The sequence below is a fragment of the Oryctolagus cuniculus genome, chromosome 8 (assembly GCF_051225735.1).
Source record: "Oryctolagus cuniculus isolate XC-2025 breed Fujian yellow rabbit chromosome 8, ASM5122573v1, whole genome shotgun sequence".
Taxonomy (NCBI): domain Eukaryota; kingdom Metazoa; phylum Chordata; class Mammalia; order Lagomorpha; family Leporidae; genus Oryctolagus; species Oryctolagus cuniculus.
In genome coordinates, this window is record NC_142874.1 from 23537173 (window position 1) to 23547812 (window position 10640).

Here is a 10640-nt window from a genome sequence, read left to right on the forward strand (position 1 = left end):
TTTTTTTCTATAAAGACATGGCTTGTTTTTAGGCCAAAAAACTGCACTGGTGACCTAATCACCCCTAAAGACTCTCATCTCTTAAGCCTATGATATTGGTGATCAAGTTTCAGCAAACGAATTTGGGTGGATACATTTTGACCATTGCAAGGGGTTTGACCAGGCCTACTCACATTAACTCCTTCTTATATGGCTTTAAGACAATAAGAAGTTTCAATGGTTTGGCAGATGAGTCTCTGTCTGTCTCTCTCTCCCCTCTGAATCTAAAAGGCAGTATACCATCCTGCAATGTATTCTATCTTAAGGAGATTGTTGCTTAAACTGTTATAATATTGGTTATGGCTTTGTTGCACGCTTTATGAATCCCAGTTCAACATCAATTTCCCTGAACTGTCTTGCTTTTGCACTGTCCATTCTGTCATAGATATTTCTCCATTTGATTTGACTGGTTTTCACAGTAGCGTGAAATATGTGTGCCTCACTAAACCTAACCAGAGTTCTCAGTAGAAAACCATTATGGTTACAAAAATTGTCAGAGGAAATTAAGTCATAGAGAAAGTGATGATCCATTTGGGAAAACATGTTTTACAATTTGTTTCATTTTGTGTGACTTAACATAATTCTAAATAAAATAAATATTTGTTCTCTTTAGAAAAATGTATGAGCACTATAAAGAATGACAGTTTTGTAAAAAGCTATCTCTAGCTAAATGATATCTACTTCCAGACTTGAAAACAAATGAACAGTGCATTAAAGATTGATATAAAATTTATTATCTTTGACTACTATATAAACATGTGAGTAATGTGATTTCTTTAAAAGGTATGTTTAATCTCATTGCCAAGAATGTTCATGAGAAAATATGGTTAAATATCTGACACTACCTCTCAGTCACAAATTCTGCACTCACATTTATCACTACATAGAAAATAAAGGCAGTGAAAGACAAAAAGAGGACTATTAAGTTTCCACGATTAAATCATTTTTCAATTTCAGTATTCGAGATCATACATTAAGACCTGAAGTTATCGGTATGGATACCCGACTTAAAACTAAGTAAGAGCTTTTGGCCAGCGCTGCTGGCTCACTAGGCTAATCCTCCGCATTGCAGCGCCGGCACACCGGGTTCTAGTCCCGGTCGGGCGCCAGAATCTGTCCCGGTTGCCCCTCTTCCAGGACAGCTCTCTGCTGTGGCCCAGGAAGGAAGTGGAGGATGGCCCAAGTGCTTGGGCCCTGCACCCCATGGGAGACCAGGAGAAGCACCTGGCTCCTGCCTTCGGATCAGCGCAGTGCGTTGGCCGTGGCAGCCATTGGAGGGTGAACCAACGGCAAAGGAAGACCTTTCTCTCTGTCTCTCTCTCTCACTGTCCACTCTGCCTGTTAAAAAAAAAAAAAATGAAGTAAGAGCTTTTAAGTGTGGAATAAATTATATATTGTTGCAAAAATTCTAACAATGATTATCAACTCAAGACACAAAGGGCATTCAAAGCTTTCATTCAATGGCTCTATCTTTGTGCTGGTGTTCATTGATGAAGTGTAAAAAGGAGAGTCAAAAGAGGCAGCCGAGAAGGGTCTAGAGAACACAGATTTGGGGACTAGAAAAAGCAATCTTTAATGTTTTACCATATCAAGTGACTAAGGCAAGTACAGCTGGTCTACCATATAGCAAGTACACTGAAGCATGCAACTATTCTAACAGTACTAGAGCAACTGTAAGCCTTTTTTGATTCCCCAAACAAAAATAAGAACAATGCTTATCTTCCATGGTTGTGATGGGGATCTAAATAAGATGATGCATAGGAAGTCCCTAGAACAGTGTTTGGAACTGAGAAAAAAAAAACAATAAAAGACAGCATTTTATTCATCAACAACATTATTATCTAAAGGAATCTTGATCAAAGCTTGACTGAGCATTTAAATCATTGCAAGAAACCAAAATCCAAAATGTATTCATGGGAAGTCTTTAAATATCCATCATATTCAAAGTAGCACCTACTGGGACCAGTGTGCATTTTAATAATACATATTTTCCATGAATATTTTGAATATCCCTAGTAAGCATGAATTTGCCCCACCAAAAAAAAATTTACACCAAAACAAACTTATTTTTAATAAGTTATATATATAAGTTATATATATAAGTTTTATATATATATATATATATATATATATATATATATATATATATATCTGAGTGCTGGTTTGAATTCCTGCTATTCCACTTTGATGCAGCTTCCCGATTATGAGTCTGGGCAAACAGGGTGATGGGTCTCCACCATCCACATTGGAGATCAGCATGGAGTTCCTGGCTCCTGGGTTCAGCATTGCCCAGCCCTGCTAGATCAGAAACAGAGTAGCTGGAAATCAAACCTGCACTCTAGTAAGTGATGCAGGTGTCCCATGTGGCAGCTTAATGAGCTGCATCACAATGTCTGATACCAAGTTTTTGACAGATATGTTCGTCCGTCTATCCCAAACCCTATAAAAACAATGGCATTGCCAGCAAATACAGCATTGCTTCTAAATACAAGGCATTGTAGTAGAGACCATATGGAGGGACCAAACAAGAAGACTGCCATTTTTACCCAGAGATGACAGGAAATCAAGGTGTTACAACAAGACAAAGCCATGTCCAAAGATCAGAGTACAGAATCAAAGCATTCTCACAAGAACCGAAAGGGTACTGGCAAACTTATGTAATAAGGGACAATCTCAAGCCCAGGAGTCCAAATTCTGAAGAAGCAGCAGACATAAATTACCTCCATTTTCACCTCCCTCCCTCGTGTGACCAAATCCAGGACTTTTTGAAACCCAAACAGTGGCTCCAGGAAGTCTTGCCACCTTATCCTGTTTGGCAGTACCTTCAGCAACTGTAATTGTTTTATGAAACAATGAGGGCCAAATGTTACCTGTTCCTCGTTCCCATTTGTTTTCTCCTCCAAATGCAATTGTGGTTTTCAGCTTTAAAAGCCCAACCCTTACCTTTGCTCAAGGTCCAGAGATCTTTTGGTGTGAGCCTGCTCTCCACCTGATCAAAGGGCCCCACCCTGAACAACCCAGTCTAATCCAGTCGCTTCCCAATCACTTTCTGCATTGTACTCGGGTTAAGCCACCACCCTATTAGTATCATCATTTCATGATTTTGAGACTCCAACATCTGAGGAGTCACGTCTTGTTCAAACTATAGCCGTCTGGCATTGAGAAATTTCATTATTAGCCTGCATAATTTCTACAACTTCATAACACTTCCACCATGAATTAAGGAAACAGCTTCCTTTGTCACTCACCAAATCTTAAGAGGCTGAAATGTCCACACCAATGCTAAAAACTTCTAACTAGTGTCTGCAGGAAGAGTTGCTTTTCTGTAAATTCAGATGGTACTTCATAAGCATATCTACCTGTTATCCCCTGAGATCCTCCAAAGTCACTACAGGAACACTGTTTTCACATATCCAGACAGTGCAGACAATGAGGACCTCCCCTGAACCCAGAATTCCAGGGTTACCCTTCCCAGAGGTAAGGAATACTTCAGCAGTGCTCAACTAGCAAGCATGTTGTGGGTGATCCTGTGCCTGCCTGCCTTGCCCATGCAGGAGGTTAAGAGGGTGTGGCACACCATGCCTCCAGAGAAGGACCCTATCACTGCGGGCAGGTGGCAGGAGCCCCAGGCTCATTTACCAGAACCCTGCTTCCTGTTAAAGGGCTTTGTAATTGCCAATCAAGTAAACAGCTCCTGGGTGTGGCCAAGACCCTTAAGGACCACCTGGAAGGCTACATAGGGTACATGACCTTCAAACTGACTGGAGAAGCATAGCGGTGCCAACATCAGCTTTATCCTATAGAATTAGTGTTGCCCTGAACTAGCTATGGCCTCTGCCTGTCCCAGTTATTGTGTAAATTTGGGAAAGGATCCAATCAATGGAATCACACTCACTCTCTCTCTGTCTCTCCTTGACATTCTTTCAAATAAATAAAAATAAATAAGTAAAGTAAAAAGAATTGTTTCTGATGCAGTTTTCAAAGTCATGCTACAAATACATTATCCTAACCTTGTCTGTGATATAAAACAGAATACGGAAGAGTGACTCAGCTCAGCCCATTTACTTGAATCATTTGTCTTTTCCAATATGAAGATAAGAAAATGACTCTGAATCATTTTCCATAGCTACCTTTAGTCTTCTCAAAGGTATTTTGAAAAACCATCCATTCCTGGAGATGATTTTGCAGTGCATCCTCGTAGGAGTTATCTGGAAAAAAAAAAAAAAAGTCAAGTTGATTAAAGATCACTGCAGCAATGAAAAGAGGTGCTGATAGTCTGTTTCTTGGTTTTGGCATGATAGACACCGCACTTCATCTCTGTAGTCTTCTTCCTATACCCTAAATACAGTCTAGTCACAGGAACAACACCAGACAAACCCAAACACAGGGACATTGAAAAACCACCTGAGGGGAATTCCTTAAAACAGTGAATGTCACAGCCCAGAAGAACCTAAGGAGCTAAGACTCATAAATGTAATGTGCTCTTTTGGTGGGATCCTGAAAAAGAAAATGGACATTAGACAAAAACGAAGGAAATCCCAACATTGGTTAATAATAATGTGACAATCTTGGTTCACTTATTGTAATAAGCTTGCTCATACTAAAGTAAAATGGTATTAGAGGAAAGTACATTATCCTCACAGTTTCCTACAATTTAAAACTGCACTAAAATAAAGCCATTTCTTTCAATACATTGAAAGAGCACAGATATTAATCTAAAAGACCTTCCAACATCCTAAACTGGAATATTTTGAGCAACAAACATTGCTGCAATGCATCAAAAATGCATATTCATAGTAATATAAATGGATAACTGAAAACAAATATGGGAGAAGAGATAGCTTTCCATTAAAGAATCCAATTTAACAAATGTAAGAACTTAGAAAATTACATTAGAACAGTACAATAATAATTGCAGCATTGTCAAGGTGCTAATATTAATAGGCAACATTATGAGGGGATATAGGGTATTTGCAAAATCTCTTAGTAGCTCCCCCAAGATACGTATTGATTGCCAAAGGGAAATTATTATTTTAGGGTAGGTAAATCTAGTAAGCACTGCCTTATACCAATGATGAAGGCTCATATCAATAACGAGACAGAGCAACACTGTTTGCTTGCAGATACGGTAAATTCAAGGAAGGCTCATTTTTGTGACTAAGTAGCACTGGTTAAATCTTGGGGAGAAAAAATCAAGCAAGACCAAGCTGAGAGACTGCTACAACAGGAACTGATCAGCATTCTTGAAAACATCAAGACCACCATGGAAAACATGGAAGCAGAGCTGCATCTCAGTCTAATGGAAAAGCGGAGAAATCTGAGACAACACAGTCAGGGCACACAGCCTGATGTATTAGTCTGCTTTTGTTCCTACAACTGAAATACCCAAGAGAAGCTTCTTAGGAGAGAAAAAGTTTATTTCAGCTTACAGTTTAGAGCTTACATTTCAGGATCAAGTGGCCCCATGGTCTGTGCCCCTTGGAAGCTCATCTTCACTGGTGCAGAGGAACGACTGCGTGGTAAGCCAGCAATCAGAGAACAAGCAGGCCAAACCTGAACTCAAGTCAATCTTCTGAAGACAACTTCCCTCCCAGACTACATGACCTAAACACTCCCCACCAGATCCACCTCTCAGGTGCCATCATTAGATCAAGTCTCCACCCTGAATCCACTAAGACATTAAAGTTTAAACATCTGTGTGGGTCTGGGGAGACAAGTCCTACTCAACCTACAGCACCTGGCCTGGATGGAGTACTGAGTGGTTGTTTACGAACAGTAGTTAGGGAAACCTGGATCCAATCACAGTGAGCACAGTGAGTGACGGAAGGTGGCATGTGACTGGAACCTGAATGAGAGAGGTGAGCAGAGAGCCAGTTGCTATGCAGTAGATCTGTTCTGGAGCCTAATAGGCCTGGATTTGAGTCCAGCTCACTATCTCCTACCTGGCAAATTTCCTTTAAAAAAAAGATTTATTTATTTTAAAGACAGAAATGTGAATATGTTCCCTGGGTGAACTATGCACAACTCCCCACTTGGATCCATAATCCATCAGTTATATTTCACAGACCAACTTCTAACTGATGAGTTGCACCCAGACTATCTGCCAGTGGTTGAATGCAAAGACTATATCCTCAATGTTAGCACACTCCAACAGGGCCTGGTCTCACCATTAGCTCCTTAGCTGTCTTGGCAGTTCAACCTATTTGGTTGTACCAGAGTCATGAAGTCAAGTAAAATCACAAGAGCATTTCAAAAAATTCCCTTGAACCAGTCAACCCCTTGTGAAATTCTGTGCAGTGTGTTATTCTGTAAGATCCCTTTGACAAACACTGCAGGCGTGAAAGGCAGACCCACATGCAGTGTAAGTGCCAATTCCTGTGAACACTAATTACCAACACCTTCAGAGTAGAAAAGCCAGATGTGCTCATCTTATTGCCAAGCTGTCTGACTGCTCTTCTGAAGGGGTGGGACCACACCACTGTCCCACGTGCAGTCTCTGTTCTTCATCAACTGCACAAGCAGCAGCAAGAGGATCCACTGGAAAAGGATGGCCTGTTGAGTTCCCTCAGAGCTTCCGTCTCTGATTGGTTTGGGGTCTCTTGTAGAAGCAATAGAATGTAAATTTTATGAAAATCAGTTTTGTGGCATATATTTTTACATTTCTTAAATTTTTCATCAAAAACTTTAATATAGCATATTCATTATATTTACATGAAATGCCTAAAAATGAGAAATTGTTTCGTGTTTTAACATAAAAAATGTATTAACATGAGGAATGTTTCATGATATTTAACAATTGTTCCTTATTCGGTAAGAAAAATGTAATATATCATATTGCACTCATTCTAGAAAGCATAGACCTGAATTCAGTAAATAGATTACTTAAACTTATTTATTTATTTATTCATTTTATTTGAAAGGTAGAGAAACAGAGACAGGCAGGCAGAGACGGAGACAGAATCTTCTATCTGCTGGTTTGCCTCCTAAATGCCTGAAACAGTTGAGATTAGATCAGGCTGATGCCAAAAGTCAGATCAATCTGGATATCCCACATGGATGGCACGGCCGCAACTACTTGATCTATCACCTGCTGCTTTCCCAGGGTAGGCATTAGCCGGAGGCTGGAATTGGCAACTGATCCCAGTCTCTCCAGTACAGGATACAGTCTTCTCAATGACATCTTAATCACTGTGCCAAATGTCCCTCCTCCAGTACCTAAGCTTTACTTAGGTTTTCCACAACACCCTCCAATTTATTACATAACTGTGATTGTTCATTAATGTATTTATCTATATGTATGGAGAAAGAGTGTGATACAGAATAAGCCAGTGATTGAGTGGGAATACTGGGACATGAGAAAAACATAACTGTGCAATCATTTGTCATGAGCTATGAAAAGATTGCCCTTGTATGGCTTAGAATAATAAGATATTCATGAGACTCTTGCAGAATGAATTAAAGTACTCTGTGTGAAGCACTGCATGAATTAAGGGAAACCACTTAATATTAGGAGTTTTATCTTAAATGTAATAGAAATTTAAAAAAACTACATGCGTTTGCCCAATTACATCTAAATTTATAAAAAATATATAACTGGCCAAACCTGAAAGCAACTGACCATCTAAATTATCAATAAAAATACTTTCATACACCAAATACATATTTCAAAAAGTTAAAGTTATTAAACATAGCATTTATAATATTTGATTTAAACAAGCCATGCACATAACCACATAAAGCACAAGGATCAATTACTTTTACTCCCCAGGTAAAGTACAAATTTTCTTATACGTAGATAATTATGCTTTTTGAGAATTGGCTATTCTAATTTTTACTCACATTTAAATTTTTTTTTTAATTTTTTTTTTTTTAATTTTTTTGACAGGCAGAGTGGACAGTGAGAGAGAGAGACAGAGAGAAAGGTCTTCCTTTTGCCGTTGGTTCACCCTCCAATGGCCGCCGCGGCCGGCGCGCTGTGGCCGGCGCACCGCGCTGATCCGATGGCAGGAGCCAGGAGCCAGGTGCTTTTCCTGGTCTCCCATGGGGTGCAGGGCCCAAGCACCTGGGCCATCCTCCACTGCACTCCCTGGCCACAGCAGAGGGCTGGCCTGGAAGAGGGGCAACCGGGACAGAATCCGGCGCCCCGACCGGGACTAGAACCCGGTGTGCCGGCGCCGCTAGGCGGAGGATTAGCCTAGTGAGCCGCGGCGCCGGCACATTTAAATTTTTTATTTATACTTTAGTCTATTTATAGTGTATCGTAATAGTAACCAAGAACAATTAGAAATCATCATGCTTGTAAATCAATCCATAGGAAAAACAAAACAACAAATCAACATGAATATAGCTTTAAATGTGATTTTTATCAAATAATATATGTTGAAAATTTAGTAACTTTACACTTATAAACATATTTATATAAGGTGAACAAATTTCATATATACAGATTTAGGAGCATAGTGATACTTTCCACCATACCCTTCCTCCTGCCAACACCCCTCCCCTCCCTTCTTGTTCCTTTCTTATACTTTCTTTTAATGTTTACAATGATCTATTTTCACTTTATTTTATAACTGTGAAAATAACTCTCCACTAAGTAAATAATTCAATGAGTAATAGGAAAACAACACTGTTCCTCAACAGTAGACATAAGTGCTGTAAACAATAATCAAATATCAAAATCTCAATTTTTCTCATATGTGTTACATTTTTGTGTACTCCTATTAGTTTCCACAGATCAGGGAAAACATATGGTATTTGTCTTTTGAGGACCGGTTTATTTCACTAAGTATAATGGTTTCCAGTTACATCCATTTTGTTGAAAAAGACAGGATTTCATTCCTTTTTACGGCGGAATAATATTCCATAATATCCCATGGTATATACCACATTTTCCTTAGCCAGTCATTAGATGATAGTCCTCTGGGTTGATTCCATATCTTAGCTATTGTGAATTGAACTGCAATAAACGTGGGAGTGCAGATAACTCATTCACATGCTGGTTTCATTTTCCTTGGGTAAATTCCCAGGAGTGGGATGCTGGTTCATATAGTGGGTCTATATTCAGATCTCTGAGGAATCTCCATACTGTCTTCCACAATGGCTGTACTAGTTTACATTTCCAACAACATGTATTAGGGTACTTTTTCCCACACATCCCCACCAGCATTTTTTTTATTTCTATATAAGAACCATTTTTCACCTCTAATGAGGGTGAAACTTCATTTTGGTTTTGATTTGGATTTCCTTAATGGCTAGTGATCCAGAGCATTTTTTTCATGTGTTTGTTGGCCATTTGAATTTCTTCCTTTGAAAAATTCCTGTTCATGTCCTATGCCCATTTCTTAAATGGATTGCTTCTTTTGAGCTCTTCATAAGTTTTGGATATTAATGATTTCTTCGCAGTGCTGCAGTTTCTTGGCTTGATGTAATCCCATTTGTCTATTTTTGCTTTGATTACCTAGGCTTCTGAGGTCTTTTCCAAGAACTCTTTGCCTATGCTGATGTCTTACAGAGTTTCCCCAATGTTCTCCTCTAGTAATTTGATGGTGTCAGATTGCAGATTTAAATCCATGATACATTTTGAGTTGATTTTTGTATAAGGTGTAAGGTAGGGTCTTGTTTCATATTTCTGCACATGGAAATCCAATTTTCCCAGCATCATTTATTAAAATATTTTTAGCAGGGTTGTGGAAGCTTATAGACTAATCTGATAGATAGGAAAGCTCTGTGAATTTGAAAAATCAATATAAGCTTGAAGTATTTTATAAGGATTCAACAAATGCAAAAAGTTAAAATAGGAAAGTATTCAACATAGGCCCAATATACACTATTTTCACTCCCTTCCATGGGAATTTGTAATCAAGTGTGGGACTTAATATTGTGAATATAAATTGGGAAACAACAAAGTCAGGAGACTCTGGGAAGAATTATTGTGCAAAAGCTGTTCACCCCCAGCTTCCAGACACAACACATTGGCATGTTTACAAAAGGACTGTGGGTTGGAAGATACGATAATTAATGAACTGAACTATCAGGTAGAAAATTAAATTACTTCCTCAGAAGAAGTATATTTTAACAAATAGGATATTGGAACCATCAGAGCAATAAATTGCTTTAGATAATTTTAATCAAATTTTAATAACATTTAAATAAAAATCAAATCACTCTGATTATATTTATGTTAAAGGATGCATGACATATGCATGCTTGCATAATTTCCTGATTTTGAGAGCTTTATGTGTTTCAGAAGTGCCTGAGAAAGCAAAGCCTGTACTCAATCACTTGAGAATAGCTCATTCTGCCCATTCATACTTAATTACTATATCTCAGTTTCCACAGCACCCGATTTCCCAAGAAGGGCAAGTGGATTAAAAACTATTAGTGACTACCATATCAATATCTATCACTTATGTCAGATAAATCAACAGGGATGATAAATGATTTATGCTTCAAGGCATTGAGTTATACAAATATTTATTCATGTTCTGTTCTAATGTTCTCACAGTTGATCAGAAACTATTAGCGGTGAAAAATTTCCCTCTTCATTATGTTTGTCTTGCCTATCCTTTTGAATTCATATATAATATTTAAATTATCTT

At 38.5% G+C, this 10640-nt stretch overlaps 1 protein-coding gene across 14 annotated transcripts in view; it reads right to left on the bottom strand.

Annotated features, from left to right (window-relative positions):
• The window catches only part of LOC149124920 (uncharacterized), a 73277-nt gene extending 67459 nt beyond the window's left edge, over window positions 1-5818 (bottom strand). For 3 of the 14 annotated variants that reach the window (XR_016211699.1, XR_016211701.1, XR_016211700.1), the window contains exons 1-2: window positions 5483-5797; window positions 4170-4247 (exon numbers count right to left, since the gene is read on the bottom strand). Coding sequence is in view for 4 of the 14 variants with exons in the window: in XM_089302141.1 (XP_089158267.1) it covers window positions 4170-4232 (63 nt within the window). In the remaining 10 variants the exon portion in view is untranslated. Of the gene's footprint in view, window positions 1-449; window positions 1378-1630; window positions 1826-4169; window positions 4248-5468 lie in introns of those variants that run through there. The other 11 variants (XR_016211703.1, XM_089302140.1, XR_016211695.1 and 8 more) reach the window with 9 other exon arrangements.
• Between the last annotated feature and the right edge of the window lie 4822 nt (window positions 5819-10640).